Raw genomic sequence first — 17,555 nt, 5'->3', positions numbered from 1 at the left:
ATAAGTAATCATGCTGTATTACTGGTCTATATCATCCACATATGTCGTCTGTAGCGAATCATTGAAGGGCGGAAAGTGCTGCACTGGAGCCTGGAAGTGCGACCCTACTGTGTGTCCATGTCGGAGTCAGCACGTCACTACCGATCTTGCCTTCCATCCGCGTTACGCGTGTGCTGTTTATTAGAAGAGGGAACTCGCCCCGAAAGGGAACGGAACGACAGAGATAATGTTTCGCAGAAGACAATGATAAATGCTACTGCGTGGCCAAAAGGGCGACGACGATTGCCGCTGTACAAAGGCATGGAACAGGAAATACAGTCGTATAGTATACAGTGTGTTCTTGGGACAAATGATATGATACAGCAGTCTAAGCAATACGCGGAATCCACAAATCGCCACCTTAGCCAAGTATAACGAGCTTGCTCAACAGTGCGGAGACCAACCTTGCAATGTCATCGGTCATGAAGGCTTTAACCCCGTAAGATTTGAGGCTCACCAGTGAAGATTGTCGCCAAATTCTGCATATCTGTCGCCTCCGCAATGAGTTCGTTCACGGTGAACTCGACGCTCAGCGAGCCGTCCAACTTGCGCGCCACCGACATTAACGCGCGATCCGCGGACTCGATGGACGTGCCATTGTCGAGGTCGAGGTCGAGGTCGAGGTCGTGGCCGGTTGCACGTAAGTAAGCATCGGCGGCAGACGCATTGGCCTTCTTCTCTTGCTCTTTCTTTCGGCGGCGTGCCTTCTCCGCCGCGACCCCGGCGTCACGCTGGATCTTCTCAAGTTTGTGCTCATTCGCGGTCCTAGTCAAAGGCTGATGTCAAATCTTGCAATAGTGCAAGGCGAGAGATGAACAGACCATGAGTGCAGAGGATCGTGTTTGAAGACTTCAAGCACTGCGAGGATGATTTCAGATCCGCCACGAAGAACACGCAGCGTCTCCTCTGCGCATCGCTGGAACACGCCCTGTGTACCGGACGCGCCCATGCCATCAACCATGTCGCGTGTCAACCTGAACGGTACTTTCTCCGGAACGGGTAAAACGCGACCCTACAAGCCATCGTCAGCCGCTTTCCCAACCGCTCAGTCATAGCATACCTGATCGAATGCAATGCCCAAGTCAATGTGAACAACTTCACCGTTATGCTGGTCCAGCAGGATGTTTGAGAGATGCCGGTCGCCTAAACCCAAGACATGCCCAACGATCGACGTAACTGCAACGCTGCGGGTATAGTTCAGGCGTGTCGCGAACCACGCCGTCGGCTCCTTGTGTTTCTCGCGAAAGAAGTAGCGCATGACGGGCCTGTGCCGCTTCGTGACGATCTCGGCGAACCAACTGGTGAGATACTCTATCGGGTGCTGAGGCGATTTTCCGGTACACATTTCCTGCGTGTCTTTGAGTTGCTTTTGGACGATCCTCGTGGGTATGTCATCGGGATGGTATCTGAAGATGAGTTCAGAGATGTGAGTGCAGGAACAGGCTCCGGACCGCACCTTGCGTGTGCGCTCGGTATCCAAGCGTTCAATGGAGCTGTATTCGTGACGAACTGTAGCACGCCGGCCTGCGCTGCTAGAGGAACAACCTTATAGCAGCGCATCGTCAGCCGGCGTCGCCTTGTTTCCTGATCGCGCTGGAGAATGGAATTGCATAGCTCGAACACCTGCTCCATCACGGCGTCTTGACGCAAGTCGTCGTTCCCTTCACCCTTGAACTGTCCAAGTTTGAGTTTACGAATGTGGCTGAAGACGATGTTCATACTCACCAGCTCCTTGTGACTCTGCCCATAAACATCACGGCATTTGGAGACCTTGGGCAGTGCTAGACCACCCATGGTGGAGAATGTACTCTCGTAACCGACCAGCCAGGCGCAGTTCTCATATCGCGACGTCGCATCGAGTGGTGTCTGCACAGTCATGACCGGTACCCGCCAGTCCCGCAATTTGAACAACTTCGGCTTGGAGGGAACCTTGTACTGGACGCCTGACCGTGAATACTTTTTCTTCTCCGACTCGGGCTTGGCGATTGGAAAGGTCGCCCATTCCAGCGCGGCGCAACACAGACGATCAACCGCCTGGGCTCTGGTATCTTCATCCTTGAGTTTGTCGTACAGCTCGCCCGCTGTTTCCGACCGGTCCATTTGGGTTGCTGTCGGGGGTTCGGAAGATGATGTAGACCCTGGTGTCTGGCGAGCGGACTGTCGCCGATTGCTGTCCGAGATATCGGCTTGGGAGGTCCTGCGACTCACTTGCAGGCAGAAGACCTGATACAAGCAATGGAACGGGTGCTCCTTGCACATGCGAACCACAAGCTTTCTCAGAGTGGTCTGATTGGCTTGTGTCTGCTCGTCGCCTTTCGACAGACGCGCCGATAGTTGGTGCTATGCCGCGTGAGACGGGATATAGAACGGTGGGACAAGATAACTTACAGAAAGGAAGACGAGCTTGCGAGACGGTATGCGCCGAAAGCAATTGTCGACCATGGCCTGAACCTTCTCGATGCGCCAGTTTGCGAACCATAGAGAGCACAGACGAATAGGAGCATCATCGTCGTACGCATCACCAACCGCCAAGCAGCGTGAGTGCATGTCCAACGATTGCGCCAAAAACGCTTCCAGCCCATCCATATGCTCCTTCATAATCGCGCGGTCATTGTCGAGCTCCATCTGGATGACTTGGCGCAGCCTTTTGTGAATAGTCTGTTGTTCTTTCGGAGTGCGATCGATAGCTTCCAGTTCCTTTTGCTTGCGCTCGCTCTTCAGTTTCCATCGGCGTCCTTCGGGGGAGCGGAAAAGCGTGTAGTACTGACGCTCGGCGAAAGAGGCGCATTGGCGATACACTTCCGTGCGTTTCTTAGGGGATCCGCCCGACACTTGCGAGAGGAGGTCTACCGCTGGACCAAACCAGTTCCTGAGGATGTTGTCGGGCTTTTCGAGACACGCCTCCGCGGTCCATGTACCCTGGGCGGCGGTTGGTAGCATGCACACGTCACGATCATGAGACACTCACCATCCTTGCTTTCAAAACGGCCATGTCGATCTCATTGGTCTGAGCTGAGAGGGGGTTCCCTGGTTCAAGCAAGCGTCGAAGTGACTCGATTGCGAGCCTCTTCTCCTGAAGTACCCAGAGCACATTTGCGTATTCTTGCTCGATCTCGAGAGTGGCAGCGTGTCCCAAGCGTTGAGCGCGAGTGATAGCGTTGAGCGCCACTTGCACCTCCCGAGCTTGCCTCGCTGCCGTGGATAGATGGACCAAGCAGTGACGTTCAGTGGCCACGAGCATCTGCATCCAGGGTGATAACATATCGCCGATCTGTTCCCGTTCCTCCTTCTGCCGTACGGTTTGTAGGAGACATATTCTCGTGGCGACTATATTCTCCAGGTCCTGAAAGCTGCGTCATGAATCAGTGTCAATCCCATGATGACCAAAGAACCACATACTGCAAACCGTCGTTCGTCTGCACAAACTCACGCCACTGCGGGGCTGCAGCATCCCTTGTCGTAAGCACGGCCTGAAAGTCCGGGTGATTCCATAGCGCGACTTGACTCAAGCACATCATACTGCGCGCAACTTCCCGAATTTCTGACAAACTCTCCTCCCCAAGTGCGCGGAGCTGAGCCATATCGCGAAGAAGCGCATGCTGAACAGCTTTGTCCACACCGGTACTATCACGTTCTCGGTGCACAGCGCGTAGCGCGAAATACAGAGAGGCGCCCCTGCTATCCTCTGCCGTCTTGTTGTCGGGGAGGTCCCACGTACCCGTCCGCCAGCCTAACTCGTACGCGATGTCTGCATCAGATTGACCAGCAAGTGCGGGCATCGCGTTGAGAGCTAAGCCGTGAAAGCCGAACGCATGGAAAGATCGTAGAAGCCCAAGTTGATCGCCAGTAGTCGAGCGCGCGGTTTCCATTCCTGCGCCGTGTAAACGGAAGGCCTTATCCCACTGGCGTTCGTGATGAACTCGCCGGAGTAAGAATTGCTGCAGGTCGTTGGTTTTGATGGCGTAGAAACCATCTGGCTCGTCAATATGTCTATAGATCTCGTAGAGGACGTTCTCGGAGCCCTCTTCGACAGAAGAGGGGTTATACTCCGTCGCCAAGTCCAGAAAGAGCAACGACGTTGTGTACATGCGGCAGGTAAGCGCGCTCTGAGCTAAGAGCAGGTAGTCGATATCGAGCCACATGTCATAGGCGCAGGCATCTTCGACCTCCTTCCCGGAGTGCGAAGGCTGATAATGGCGTAGATGCAATACAGATCGAACGATGACCTCTTTGCAAGGTGCCGGCGCTGTATCCGAGCGCAAAATGGAGGTGAAGTAGACCGAGAAAGCCTGTCGATAGCGGAGCTCTTCGCTACGCGCATTCTCTTGTTCCCAGTGCAGTAGCGTGTGCAGGAGTATGGGGAAGATAGTCGTCGCGAACTCAACGTCGGTCTTGAGCATATCATGTAGTTGCGCGTAAAAGACGTCGGATTGCCCCAGGTGCTTGCTAAGCAGGTAAGCAATATCAGAGATCCAGGGGTCGAAGGTGCGGGTCAGGCGCATGTAGTTGTCAGACCGCAGAGTCTCGTACAGCTCGGATTTATCTTGTTTCCGAAGGACACACGAGTACGCCATGATGTGCCTCAGATCAGCTTTCTGCTCTGTCGTCAGGTGTCGGGACGAGCGAAATTCGTCCGGAAGTGCCGCGTTATCGTTGCTCGGTCGCACAACAGTCATGAGCAGCTTCAGAGTAGAATATGCGGCATAGACTCGCGCACCATCCTCGCTACGCAGCATATCTGCAAGGATGACGATAATGTCGACACGTGGTTGCGGTTTGCGAAGACTACTAGCCTTGACCGACTCGAGAGCAGCATCACTGAAGCTGTCGATACGGCCTTGATTCGAGACTAAGAGGATTGCGAAGGCCTCGACGTCTTCAGGGTCGAGCCGCTCCACATCCGGGATGTGACTCTTGAGGTGCCAGAAATCGCGTTTCGCGAAGTCAGCGGGATCGTATGCGCCTGCCAATGCGTATTCACGCAGTCGACGGGCAAGAGCGAACTTGTTCGTTGTGACACGCTTATTGGCCAGGACGCTGGACAAGTCGTTGGGCCCAAGGCCGTCGTGAAGGGCGAGCAAGTACTGATCTACAGGGCGATAAGGCCAGGCGGGAAGGACGCGCAGAATCTGCTGCGTCATGCCATGCGCGTCGCATATCTGGGCGGTCTTCCGATCGATCCAAAGTGCTAGGCGTTCGCCCAATGCCTGCAATTCAGCGCATCCGGCCTCGAACTTGTACGCATTGGCGCAGCTGGATATGCGGATGAAGATATCGAGGAACCGAGGGTCCTCTGTTCGTTCGCTCACTTGGCCGTTTGCATGCTCCCGCGAGAAGTTCTCGCCGTAGCGCCCCAAGGCCCAGTCAAGGATGGACTGAGCTTCCGAAACCAGGTCGCTATGACCTAGCATGACCGTCGCACCATGTAGGAGGGCGTACAATACGGCGTTGTCGTCGAAGTGCTGGCTACACGCAGATATCCATATGCAGAGAGCGTTGACCGTCCGGCGCTGATCAACGACCATATAGTGATGCTGGACATCGGCAAAGAGTTCGTGCAGAATATGGAACGTGCGCGACAGATCATCTGCTGCATTCCCACCCTCCTTGTTGCACCACTGGAGGCAACGAATGATGGTGGTGCAACTATAAGACGGCACCATCTCGTCGTGGTCACTGATCGTTTCGTCCTCACGATACCTGGTTAGGCAACGAAAGGTATCTGCCATCTCTTGGATACACTGTTCTGCCAGAGTATCCTTGATGACCTGGAGTTTGAGCTCTCCCATAGCGCGGAGAATCGCCACGGTCACAGCGTCCATACTTTGCGCCAAATAGGCGTCGAATGTCGCTTGATCCAGGGCAGCTGCAGCAGCAATCTGGTCCGCTGACCCTCCAACATCCAGGTCCCGAGCCACCAGATCACCGACAACGTCGCCAAAGCATTCGCGGACGCCATCATGATCCTGCTTGCCGAGCAGAGTGCAATACGACTTGAAGGTTGCATATTCCTTCTCGCCAATCAGATATGGAGCGAATGCCCGGAAGGCGGCAGCGATACACTGCAGGCGATCGCGGTAGCCAAGTACAGTCGGTGGAAGGCGATTGAGGTCCTTGCCAGACTTGATCATGCTGTAAGCGATTTGAGAGGCGTAGGCGTCAAATAGCTCGGTAGGCTGCGTCATGCCAATCCGCTGCGCGACTTGGGTGAGGATACAACGCAAAACGGACTCCATGAAGCGCTGATTCCCGCTTGGCGCTTCGAAGTAGCTGTCGAGCAGATTCCAATACGTGCGGCGACGAACGACGGTTGTGATCATCATGTTGGCCATGGCGAGAATGGTCGCAAGCAACGACTCAAGTCTACGAAGATGTTAGCTCATGTTTGCAGCTCAAAAGATAATGTGCTCACGAGCGCCCCCGACATTCACCCAAACAATCATAAACGTAGTGGACGACCTCGTCCAGGATGTGCCGTTCCGTGCCAAGGTGAAGGACTCGTGGCAGCAGGGAGGACACATAGAAGCTGACCCGGCTGTCTACATCCCCTACAAGCCACGGGAGGAGTGCTCGCGGGTAGTACCAGGATAGGCTCTTGCCCGATTCCACGCGAAAGCACTGCCGTTCGGATCTCGAGTCCGTCCATCTTGCCTCTTCTCGGTCCGCCTCAACGTGGGCAGCAAGGTAAGATGCGAGTCGACTCCGTACTTTCCAGTCGAAGTCGCGCCGTCGAAGCTTCTCAGATAGCCATTCGTTGACGATGCCGACGACCTCGAAGTCCTCGGCATCTACCACGTCCGATGTCCATGTGGGCATGGTGGCGTGTAGGATACGCACGACAAGCAACTGAAGGCATTCGTTGTCGCGAGACTTGGGAAGTATTTCATTGAAGTCCATGAGAATATCCGCGAGAGCTGGACTGCTCATGTGAAGCATACGCGTCTCGAGACCATCAACAAGCGCGTGGAGGACATGCAACCGTCGCTGCCAATGATCCTTCAGGCTTTCGAAGAAGCGATCAAATTCGTTGGCGCGTGTTTGCTGGCCGCTCTGCAAGTATTGTATCGCATACAGCCCACAAACGCAAGTCTCGATGACTTGCTGACGAGCAGCGTCTGCTGTTGTGTTCGGTGCAGCGATGACTTCGCGCACTGCGGCGAAGTCTGCATCATCCTGGACGGCTTCCGGAGTGGCTTGTGCCACCTGCGTCGTGCGGTCAAGGATGGCAGACAAGTGCCGTCGAATGTCGCCGATTTCCATTTCGATCTGCATGATCTAGCTCAGTCCTTTCCTTCGTGAAAGCAAGGAGGGCCAAACCTCGTTGTCACCCCAGACCACCCGCTGGAATGTTATACGTGAATCCCGCTTCAGGCGCCTTTCCGCGGAAGAATCGAAAGCCAAACGACGAATCAGCTGCGACCGGATGCCAGCACCGGGAGCTACAGAGGCGAACAACTCCGTCGTGAACTCCTGAGACGGGTCGGACGAGCGCAAGAGCGGGTCAAAGGCGTGTAATATGACCGCGAGTTCCTTGTCCATGAACGTACGTCCCAATAGTTTCTTCGTCAGAAGACACATGAGCTTCATCGCACGCTTCACCACAATCTTGTCTCGTTTGATACCGTTGTCCTTGCGCATAGCCTCGAACGCCAACGCAATGACGGCCACGCACATCTCACTACGCATTGCCTCCGCAGTAGGGACCTTGCTATCATCTGGCCGCGCGTCGACCAGGCGCTCCAAACATCGGCCAAGGAACTTCGAAATCTTCGTCTCGCGAGCTGACGGTTCGGCTTCCTCCGTTTCGTCGGGGTCTTGGCCATCTCGCGCACTCTGCGACAAGCTATGGTCTAGCTGCGCAGGTGGATGGTACGACGGGACCTTGGCTTCGAGGAGGAAGTCGCGCATGACTCGAGTGTGCGCCTGCTGCTCCAGCGTCTCCGTTATGGGGCATGCAGGAAGCTGTACGCGGTCTAGCAGGTCTGGGACCTTCTGGTACGAGCAGATACTCCCGAGGAGTCGAAGCATGTCGGGAACGCTGTAGAGCGGCAGGGTACCCTTTGAGGTAGGATCCACGCGCCAGCACTCGACGAGCCATGCGAGCGCAATGTCCTCCATTCGCATCCGGTAGAGCCTCGCATCCTGGCTTGCAATGTGCAGGCAGCGGCTGAGCAGGAGGCAAACGGAATCGCAAGGAAAAGCCGGTCCTTGGCTTTCTAAGCCCTTCATGAGCGTCTCTATCTCCGCGAGAATCGCAGTCGATGAGACAGGCAGTGGAGACGGTAGATGTTGCGCCTGGTACGCGTGGGCGAGAATGGCGACTGCGGCGTGACAGGCCGCGCGACACACGCTCGGAACGTTAGAGCGTCGCATGCACGACGACCAGAGGGCCTCCCACGAGACGAGGTTATCGGGAGTAATAGCTGTCGAATCTGCTTCCTTGGCAGGCGAACGGCTCTCCGCGTACGCAATGGCAGCGAACGCGATGAAGACCCACGACTGGATCGTGCTGTTCTGATTCTGCGCGGCCATAACGTCGGATAATGTTCTCTTCACATCTTGCTGTAGGTCGTAGTGGAGTGTAGGCCAGTGGCGTTCGATGACGAAGACGAGCGTCTGTAGGCGATAGGTGTGCGTATCCGCCGAACTGTGCATCAGCAAGCTGGCGAGTATTGACTTCAGCGGGTTCTCCAATCTCGTCCGCTTGTTGTCGCGCTGCGTGGGCGTGGCCGTAACGTAGGAATGGATGGACTCCGAACGTTCGTAGAGCTGGGGTCCTGTCAGTTACTTGATTCCCATAAAGCGCGTACGCCTACCTTGACTATACAATCCGCTTCCAGCTCCAGCGTAGCCCAGATCAAAGCCTGCGCTTGGTCGAATGACGCCGTAACCCGAAGAGTCGGAGTCGAGAAAGCAGGAAAGACTTCGTCTCGCGGGTACCGCATGTCCACTTCGAGCCGCAGCGCGTCGAGTGACAGACCCTTGCTGGCCCCAACCTCCTTCTCCATCACCTTGTACAGCCGCTCCAGACCTTCGCCCCAATCATGCTTCTTTCCCGCATGGACATGATATGGCAGCAGGATGGTCAACGCCGCTATGAGGTGCTCCCGGAATGGCTTCGCTTTCGGACCCCATAGGCTAACGAGGCTGTCCCAGCTGTCCATCGAGAACTTCTTGACAGCCGCGCTCTGCGACAAGCAGAGTCGCCCCAGTACGCAGGACAGCGCGGGCAGCAGCTCGTGGTGGATCGATGAGTCCGCGGTGTAGCTCTGCAGGATACGGCTGATGCGTCCGAGAACTCGGGGTGTGAGGGGGAGGCTGTGGAACATGGGATTGCGATGCGTCGAGACCAATACGGAGAGCAGGCCGATCCACTCTCGCTTCTCGCGCGTGTCGTTGGAGAGGCGCGCCATCCCCCTGACCGCTGGCGAGGCCCTTGAGGCGGGATAGTGACTTGAAGTTGGGCGCGATCGCTTGCGCGGAGACGCGCGCCCGTCGTCGTCCTCGTCTTCCTCGTCGTCTTCTTCGTCCTGCGCATCGCTGCTTGCGTCCACATCCATCGCGTCATCTTCGTCCTCCGCTGTGATGCGTCGATTGAGAGGTTGGTCGAGAACGACATTGAATGCCATTGAGGTCAACTCCACCCAATCCCTCTCGCGTGGCTGAATCTCGTCGAGGGCGTCTACATCTTCATCGCTGTCCTCGTCCTCGTCGTCCGACCTGGACGCTTTCCTCCGCTTCTTGGAGGTAAAGGAGTACATGTGTGGGGGGTAGCTGAGCAGGATCTTCGAAGCCTTGACGAAGTCGAGCACGACGGGTTCGAGGAGGGTCATGGTGTTCCTTCGCATCCTGTCCTTCAGGTTCCGGATGAGCTTGCGCACGACGCGGTCGGAAAGGTTGTGGCCGACGTTCTCGCAGATATGTCGGATGAGCATGGCCGTGTCGGTGAGGCGCTTCTCGACGCTTGCGGTGCTGGCGTTGACCTTCCCCCTCGCCTTGTCGTAGGCATCCCGCTCGATGGTAAGATTCGTGTACAGCGCATCCAATATGTCCTCCCAGGTAGTTGATTTGCTCTTCGTTATACGCGTCAATTCACCAGGGATTTCCAACCATTGCCGCAGGTGTTTAATGCCTTCATTTCGTTCCTTGATGGATTTAGCCTCTACCTCGCGCAAGATGTCCCCTCGCCTCGTTGCCACTGTTGGTGGTAAGTTAATCGCTCGTCTACTAGACGACGGCCACGCACTTGGTCCTGAGGGCAAAGTGTAGAGACGCTGGCGCGCGCGTCTCACGAACAAGGTGCAGGAAGAGATGTGCACGCATAGCGCTTTGACCGTCTCTTTCGTCGGCCCGCCATCGGGCCCTTGTTCAACTCCTTGAAACTCTCACTCTATTGTACAAGAACTTCAGCTGCATGTATATCCATAATGAAGAAGTGGTATATAGATCGAACAAAAGATACAAGACGGAAGACTAAGCTACATATCTACGTCGGAATGCGTTGGGGCGGTGCCCTCATGGTCGTTATTCGAGTTACCACCCTCCTCATCCTCCTCATCGCTCTCCTCGTCGCCGCTCCCGTCACTTTCGCTCTCGTTAAAGGTCAGGGAAATATACTCATCCCCAAGCTCGCCGCCGCCAGCAGCGGAGGCAGACGCATCAACAGTTGGAGGGTCGGCGGCGGTGTCCATAGGCTTAGATGGTGCTGCATCGACGGCCGCGCCAGCAATCACGGAAGGAGAGACCTCGGCCTTGGGCTTGCGATTCCGGTTGGCGCGAATGACGTGCGGAAGCTTGCAACCCTTATTGGTACAAGTCCCGTGCTCCGCAAAGTCGGGGCATTCCCGTACGTGTTGCTGGTCGCAGTCGAGGCCTTTTTCGCAGTAACCGAAGACGGCGAAGTCGCGACAAACACCCTGGCGAGCGCCGATGTTGACGTGAGGAAAGTGGCAATTGGGCCGAGAGCAGCCACCGTGGATGAAGTGAGTACACAGAGGAGTCCGCTCCGGAGTCGGATCGTGAGAGAGCGGGCACGTCTCGTCAGAGTTTGGACACTTGTTGTACAAAAAGTTCCAACAAATGGCAATCTTCGACGGGTCGTGCTGATAGATACAAGTGAGGCCACGGTTACACGAACCTGCAAAGCAAGGGTGACTGGTGAGTAACAGATCGGAGAGCGCGTACTCTCAATCGTCTTTGAGGGATGGGAACGGATGGCGCACCAGTCATGTTGAACCGCGGGCACGGTTTGTCGGAATATTTCTTGGATTGACGTCGGCTATACGAAAGCGTTATCAAATGAGGCCGGGCTTGACCGAGGACGGCGACGGACCCTGCTTTGTTGTTCAACGTCATGTTACGGGCGCGGGGTACACGGCGCCCCGGGCCCCGGGCGACCTTCAGCTTGTAGGCCCGAGTGGCAGGAGGACCATGGACAGTACGAGGGTAAGCACGATGAGATGACGGTGGCTTGAGACCAGCTGGGTTGCCAGAGGAAGGAGGCTTCGGAGTCGGCACTACAATCAGATTAGTCAACAATGGGGGTGGTAACAGTGGCATGAACTCACAATCGGAGCGCACCAGGGCCCGTCCAGAAGACTTGAAAGAGACGCCGTTGATAACTACCTCCTTGACTTCGTGTGTACCTAGAGACGTGGATGCTTGAGGTGGTGGCCGGGGCTTCACTGCGGGTGCGGGGCGGACATAGGTCGTCGAAGGGGGCTTGTAGTTCGGATTGACGTAGGTGTTGCCTCTTGCATATGTATTCGTTTGGCGGTACCCCGAGAAATACGGTTTCTGCGTTGCGGTTTTATGCTGGTTGATGGACGCTGATGTGCGATTAGGCGATTTTCGATGCAAGGCGGAAGGCTTTCTTACCTGTAAGTTTTGCGATTTCGTCGCGGAGTTGCGCTTCAGCGGATGTCGAAGCCATAGTGGCGAAACTAGGGGGAGATGGAGGTTCAGGACAAGAGTCGTGGGACAGTCGTTACTAAAGATGTAGTTGTTGACGTATGTTGATCGGCAGCCTCTTCGCGGTCAACAAGAGACGCCTCGGTTCAACAAGCATCGGACCTCGACTTCAAAGTTCGTTCAACAATCGTTGTCTCTGTGCTCTCCGGCCGTGTGATTCCTCTGGGCCTCATTCCATGGACAATGACTTGATCTTGATCTAGGCAAATCACCCCTCAGATCAATTTAGTGGAAGCAGAACCTCGCTCAGAGGCTTCACAACAGCCTAATCGTGTCGCGCTTGTAGCACAGGCCCAATGTGGCTACATACCTATACTGGATCCTCGACCCCTACGTCCATCTTTTGCGGGCAGGGCTCTACTTCCTTGGGACAGCCAAAGGTAATCCGTCGCGCCACTCACACTGTTAAGGTTCTTTAAAGCAGACGGCTATGACTCGATCCCACTCAGGCTCCGGAGACCAACGTGCTTATCTGGCCTCAACGCACTCCCATTGTATTCTCGCGAAATGAACTCACCATCTCGGCGGCTTGGACGATCTTCGCCGCCTGAAGCTGTCTCATCATGGACGAACGTGCGCACTCGCTGTCCAATCGCAGACTTGGCTGCGGTCGTGTGCGTGCCCAAAATGGAAGACAAGCATAGCACGTTGCTGGGCATAGGAGGGGCACACGAGCAATCCTGGGCGTTCGCTGACGAGCTATCTCTATAAACACGTTGACCCTCTTCCTTACCCTCCCAATCTCTGCCGTCTACCGCCATGTCTACCAGAAGCTCGTACGCGGCCAGCGCGAACCCTGCTCGCAAGGCAAAGCGAGCTCGCCTTGTAAACTCAACCGACGCTCTCCAAGGCTCTGCAGATCTTCGCTCTGCCTCGCCCCATCAGCCCTTCATCCTCCCCAAACCTGCGTCCAAGCCCATCGTCGATACGCCGCCCGTGATGACTCTATCACCTGTCAAGCGCGGTCGCAAGCCCAGCGGCGTCTCGCGCGCGTCGCGTGAAGCGCAGCGCAAGCTCAATCACTCCATCATCGAGAAGGCTCGTCGCACCAAGATCAACGAGGCACTCTCGACCCTCAGCTCGTTGATCCCGGCCGACTACGACAATCGCCCGGCTGACGTCGACGACACAGGGAAGGAGGATGCAGACGACAGCGGTGACGATGACGAAGACTACGTCGACCGCAAGCAGACAGCGGGGCGGCGTGGAGGGCCGAAGAAGGAGAAGGAGTTCAAGCTCGAGATCCTCGTGAAGACGGTGGCGTACATGCAGGATCTCATCCAGCGCGTCACGGACCTCGAGGCTGAAGCGAAGGTGCCGGCATCTGCGTCATTGCCTTCCCCGTCGTGTGCCAACTGCGGCACTCGCACGGCGACGAAGCGGAAGCGGGGCGCGAGTGACTCCTTCGACGGCACGCGCGAGCCTGCTAGCGACGAGAGTGCTACTCCCAGACTACCCTCCATCTCCGAGATGCTCTCCGAGCGTACTCGCGATGTCGATGCGGGGTCCTATCTCCCTTCGCCCCCATCTTCTACCAAATTCCCCGCTCGCGGCCGGTCGGACAGCCTCGATATTCCGCCTCCGCTGTCTCTGGGTCCGACTCTGCAAGCCGCTGCTGCCAAATCTTCGTCGCCCGCTACGCAGTCTTGCGCCGCCATACCGCTCATCTCGCCCACGACATCTCCTCTCCTATCGCCGGAGGACGAGTCCGCTGCGTCGCTTCTACTGAACATGAGGTCGTCAACGATAGGAGGACATGGCATGAGAGATCTTGAAATGGGGAATGGAGGCTTTGCGTCACACGCACTCTCTCGCGAGTATGTCGGGAAGGAGAAGCAGACCCCCAGTTCGTTGTTGGGCATTGTTCTATGAATCTTGGAAGGCTCTACTACTCTATTATATCCAACTCTGCTCCGTACTGTATATCAATGTGTACCTTGTATGTATGTTTGTCCGTTCCCGCATAGATTTGAACATGATTTCCTAGAGACGCAAGTGCCACAAGTGGAACACGAGAGCAAGGACATCTGGCACGTGCTACGGGCAAGCCGCACGTGGCATCCATTGTTCTTCCCCCGGCCCGGCAGACCAGCGCTTGTCTCTCGCCACCATGACCACCCGCCTCCGTCCCCGCACGCAGCTCGAGGAAGAGGATGCGACGACGTTGAAGCTGGGCCCAGGTGCATAGCCATGCAGAAAATGACACAGATAATGAAATACTCATTGCTTCGATCGTCAGAGTTCGCCCAGGCGGGTTGTTTGCTCATCTCAGAGGTCAAGTATCTGCTGGAAAACCGAGAGAAGACTGCGCCGGACAATGCGTGCGTCCCAAGTGTATATTTTAGCTTCCTGCGACTGAGGGGACGCTCTGTAGTGTGTACGCAAAGACGTTGGACTATGTCAAGACCTTCGCGAAATGGCATACGACGGACTCGGCGAGCGCGGTTCGAGAGTGCGTGGCGTCTGTCCCCCTTTTTCTACCCGGCTGACACTGGTCTCCCATTGTAGGATCCTGCGACGCGAGCCCCAGTTGACACAGTTCGAGACGGCACAGCTCGCGAACCTTTGCCCCGCGGAGGCGGAGGAGGCGAAGAGTATCATTCCTAGGTGAGTTACATATCATCCCCTTTGGCATGCACCGATATAGATACCATGCCCTCTAGTCTGGAAGACAAGGTTGACGATGATCGGCTGCAAGCCCTCCTGAACGAGATCCAGACGATGCGCAAGTTCCAGACATGATAGCCTCGCGCTCTTCCTCTCTCTTCGTTGACTCACCCTGCAGTGCATTCTCGCAGGATGATATGTATCATACATGTACGAGTGGTGTGGCTAATAGAGTGGTTTGCGAAATCCCCCAGGTAGCAATCAAGAAGACGGCCCTCGAAGACCATGACCTATCCCTCCAACTCTGCAAGCTTCGCACCCTTCGCGCTCTTTGCTACAGGCTCCTCGACCTCCTCGTCCGATTCCTCGTCCTTGATCGGCTCGTCGAAGGAGGTCATGTTGAACTTCCGCTTTTCCTTGAAGGGGTTCTCGCGCGTCGCTCCTGGCTTGAGAGCCGCCACCGCTGGCACTGTACCCTTCGGGTTGAGATACAGCAACTCCTGCCCCGTATACGCATCCACATGTCGGATCCACGCGTCGAACCTGCAATCATCATCAGCCCCCTCTCCATCCCTATTCATCACAAGTAAATTCACTCACAGCCCATCCCTATCCTCCACCGCGCGCATGTTCATATATATGAACTCCTCCTTAAACGCCCGGATCGCCTCCGCATACTGGTCGAAGTCAATCGGCGCGCGGTACTCCGCATCCCCGGGCGCGCCCTTGCTCTCCGCCTTCGCCTTGCGGTTGTACGAGTCGAAGATGGGGTGCTCGAGCAGGAGGCCGAGCGAGGGCATCTTGGGGATGAAGGTGGTGCGCGCGCCGTAGAGCTCGTCCATGACGCTCGCGGGCGTGTCGTTGCGCACGGAGAGGACGAGAGCGGACATCATTTTGCGCTGGATGGGGTGTTAGTTTGGGCCACTGTTGGACGAGCGGGGGGAATAGCGTACGATTTGGTGTAGCATGAAGCTCTGGCCGTGCAGCGTAACGGCGATCCATTCCGTGTCACCGTATACAACAGGATCTGCGATCTACAAACAGACAATGGTCAGCTCCAGACAAGTGCGCACCAAGAAAAACCGGGCATCGCGACCACCCGCGCCTCACGCACCTCAATCTTCTTCATATATCGCATACAGCTCCGGTCCTGGAACGTCCTTCCAACCGTGAAATTGTGAAAGTTATGCGTCCCCTCGAACTTCTCCGCCGTCCTCCTCAACGCCTCCAGCTTGTCCGACGGTAGCCGCCAAAGGCGCTTGCGCTGCATCTCCGTCTCCGGATCGTCCTCGGTGTGCCCCTGCCAGAAGGGGTGGTCGAGCGCGGGCACGGGCGCGTCCTCGCAAAATTGTTGGAGGTTGGTGTGGTTGCCCGTGCCAGGTTTCGGCGGGATGAGCATGTAGGAGGGGAAGAAGTAGGTGTATTTGCGGCTGTCGCACATCCTGTAGAGGGTTAGAGGGGACGCGAAAGGGTATGAAGCTTGCTCTACTCACTGCCGTGCCTCGAAGGAGTTGGTGACGCGGGTCTAGGGAAGAAGTGAGTGACGAAGGTCCTGGAGGCGAGGGGAACTGCACGCACGAATCCCCACATCCGTATCTGCGGCGGGAGCTCTTCATTGACGCGCGCGACGAGGTCTGGTACGCCCGGGATCGCTGTGATGAGCTTTAGGGAGACGAGGTTGCCCGCTGCATGCACTCCCGCATCGGTACGCGCTGCGCGCTTCAGGCCGACCTGCAACCCATGTTGGCTCCTGCGTGCATTGTTCCCTCCCCGCACGCACCTTCACCGGATCGTCCGAGTTATCCCTCGACACTGCACCTACGCGCACGAACGCGTCGAACAGCTCGTTCTCGATAGTCTTCGCCGGGGGCTTCTGGCTATGTAGCACAGCGTAAGCGATCTTTCCTCGACGCAGGAGCAAGGGGGACAGCACGCACATCTGCATCCCATTGTACCCCGAGCCGCAGAACCCAATAAGCACCGCGCACATACGCTTCGGCAGGCGCGGCGCCTTCTCGCGCGGCTCGCCGTCCTCGGTAGCGTCCTCTGCGCGCGTCCCCCTGCGCCGGTCAGTCCACGGCTGTCTACCGTCCTTGTCCTTGTCCTTCCCCTTGTCCTTGCGCTTGTCTGCCTTGCGTTGGGAGCGCTTCGAGTTGGGATCGGGCGCGCGCTTGATCGGGCCCTGCGCGCCACTGGACGAGGCGACAGGTTCCTCCGTCGTTGGTGTTGCTGTCTGGGCCACTGGTGTTGTATCTGCACCCGCCGCCGGTTTTGGCGCGTCCTCCGCCGACGCAGGCCCGGGGGACACCTCCCCCTCTATTTTCGGGCGTTTTGCGAGGGGGGCTTCCTCGTCAGCGGCGCGCTTGATTGCTGTGGACATCAGGATGCGGTGTAGAGGTGGTGGTCTTCGTGGTGTATATACAGGGCCCGTCCGAGCCAGCAGCGACCGTCTCAAGAGCAGACCGCGAAGCATGAGAAATGGTCTGGAGATCGCAGGCGCGACAGGCGGCCCGGTCGATCACTTGGGCTGCTTTCCGCCCTCACGAAGTCGACATCGAGCTCGGGCTCATCTGTGCTGGATCGCGGACGCGCATCGACTGCCTCATACCTTCGTGCTCGAGCATCGCTGTACCCCACCAAGGTCGCTTGTCGATCCCTCTCCGAAGTGGCATGGGATTTCACGGGGCTCAACGTCGATCACTGCCTCCTCATTGCATGAACCTGTGCTCCCTCAGGACCACGATCTTCGCCAACCAGCCAATCCTTGACTCTGCGGCCCAGCTCTAGGTTTTTCAAGTCCTCAGCTGACTTCGCATCTTGAGTCCCACGCCTTGGATTATCTCTATCAATCGTCGCCGAAGGTACACCGCCCGGGGGCCGTCATGACGCTCGTGCTTGCCCTCAGACCTCTGGGCTCCTCAAGCCTCAGCTGCGTCGCC

General features: G+C 56.7%; 5 protein-coding genes across 5 annotated transcripts; 2 read left to right on the top strand and 3 right to left on the bottom strand.

Annotated features, from left to right (window-relative positions):
* Positions 1–129: 129 nt before the first annotated feature.
* SCHCODRAFT_02228065 (uncharacterized protein) lies at positions 130–10,350 on the bottom strand. Its single transcript, XM_050342122.1, has 13 exons — positions 10,286–10,350; positions 8,856–10,237; positions 7,357–8,808; positions 6,452–7,305; positions 3,439–6,402; positions 3,008–3,389; positions 2,428–2,958; positions 1,765–2,379; positions 1,496–1,713; positions 1,100–1,445; positions 861–1,051; positions 497–804; positions 130–443 (listed from the first exon to the last, which is right to left on the bottom strand). Coding segments are annotated over exons 1-13 (9,264 nt in total). The 5' UTR covers positions 10,287–10,350; the 3' UTR covers positions 130–423.
* Positions 10,351–10,445: 95 nt separating this feature from the next.
* SCHCODRAFT_02619069 (uncharacterized protein) lies at positions 10,446–11,991 on the bottom strand. Its single transcript, XM_050344916.1, has 5 exons — positions 11,917–11,991; positions 11,607–11,867; positions 11,372–11,555; positions 11,262–11,317; positions 10,446–11,176 (listed from the first exon to the last, which is right to left on the bottom strand). The coding sequence occupies exons 1-5, from the start codon at positions 11,969–11,971 to the stop codon at positions 10,518–10,520; spliced, it is 1,215 nt and encodes a 404-aa protein (XP_050201167.1). The 5' UTR covers positions 11,972–11,991; the 3' UTR covers positions 10,446–10,517.
* A 559-nt stretch (positions 11,992–12,550) lies between these two features.
* SCHCODRAFT_02619061 (uncharacterized protein) lies at positions 12,551–14,004 on the top strand. The gene has a single exon (XM_003033322.2). The coding sequence runs from the start codon at positions 12,769–12,771 to the stop codon at positions 13,879–13,881; it is 1,113 nt and encodes a 370-aa protein (XP_003033368.1). The 5' UTR covers positions 12,551–12,768; the 3' UTR covers positions 13,882–14,004.
* Positions 14,005–14,119: 115 nt separating this feature from the next.
* SCHCODRAFT_02699242 (uncharacterized protein) lies at positions 14,120–14,751 on the top strand (the record flags this gene model as incomplete). Its single annotated transcript, XM_003033321.1, has 5 exons — positions 14,120–14,189; positions 14,249–14,330; positions 14,384–14,461; positions 14,518–14,616; positions 14,673–14,751. 5 exons carry the CDS (start codon positions 14,120–14,122, stop codon positions 14,749–14,751), a joined length of 408 nt encoding a protein of 135 aa, XP_003033367.1.
* A 29-nt stretch (positions 14,752–14,780) lies between these two features.
* Positions 14,781–17,030, bottom strand: SCHCODRAFT_01121785 (pseudouridine synthase). Its single transcript, XM_003032748.2, has 8 exons — positions 16,554–17,030; positions 16,397–16,493; positions 16,195–16,347; positions 16,110–16,141; positions 15,731–16,058; positions 15,570–15,650; positions 15,217–15,515; positions 14,781–15,159 (listed from the first exon to the last, which is right to left on the bottom strand). Exons 1-8 carry the CDS (start codon positions 16,994–16,996, stop codon positions 14,907–14,909), a joined length of 1,686 nt encoding a protein of 561 aa, XP_003032794.2. The 5' UTR covers positions 16,997–17,030; the 3' UTR covers positions 14,781–14,906.
* Positions 17,031–17,555: the final 525 nt, after the last annotated feature.

Source organism: Schizophyllum commune, assembly GCF_000143185.2.
Source record: "Schizophyllum commune H4-8 unplaced genomic scaffold SCHCOscaffold_4, whole genome shotgun sequence".
NCBI lineage: Eukaryota > Fungi > Basidiomycota > Agaricomycetes > Agaricales > Schizophyllaceae > Schizophyllum > Schizophyllum commune.
Note: the sequence above shows the minus strand (reverse complement) of the source record. Positions and strands in the feature narration are given on the sequence as shown.

Coding starts and splice junctions, on each gene's coding strand:
- SCHCODRAFT_02619069 (XM_050344916.1), bottom strand. CDS start 11,971: ATGGCTTCGACATCCGCTGAAGCGCAACTCCGCGACGAAATCGCAAAA. Junction 11,868..11,916: donor CGAAATCGCAAAACTTACAG/GTAAGAAAGCCT, acceptor ATCGCACATCAG/CGTCCATCAACCAGCATAAA. Junction 11,318..11,371: donor ACGTTGAACAACAAAGCAGG/GTCCGTCGCCGT, acceptor GCTTTCGTATAG/CCGACGTCAATCCAAGAAAT.
- SCHCODRAFT_01121785 (XM_003032748.2), bottom strand. CDS start 16,996: ATGTCCACAGCAATCAAGCGCGCCGCTGACGAGGAAGCCCCCCTCGCA. Junction 15,651..15,730: donor GATATATGAAGAAGATTGAG/GTGCGTGAGGCG, acceptor GTCTGTTTGTAG/ATCGCAGATCCTGTTGTATA. Junction 15,160..15,216: donor GTGGAGGATAGGGATGGGCT/GTGAGTGAATTT, acceptor TGATGATTGCAG/GTTCGACGCGTGGATCCGAC.
- SCHCODRAFT_02228065 (XM_050342122.1), bottom strand. Junction 7,306..7,356: donor TGGTCTGGGGTGACAACGAG/GTTTGGCCCTCC, acceptor TAGATCATGCAG/ATCGAAATGGAAATCGGCGA. Junction 2,380..2,427: donor GCAAGCTCGTCTTCCTTTCT/GTAAGTTATCTT, acceptor CACGCGGCATAG/CACCAACTATCGGCGCGTCT.
- SCHCODRAFT_02619061 (XM_003033322.2), top strand. CDS start 12,769: ATGTCTACCAGAAGCTCGTACGCGGCCAGCGCGAACCCTGCTCGCAAG.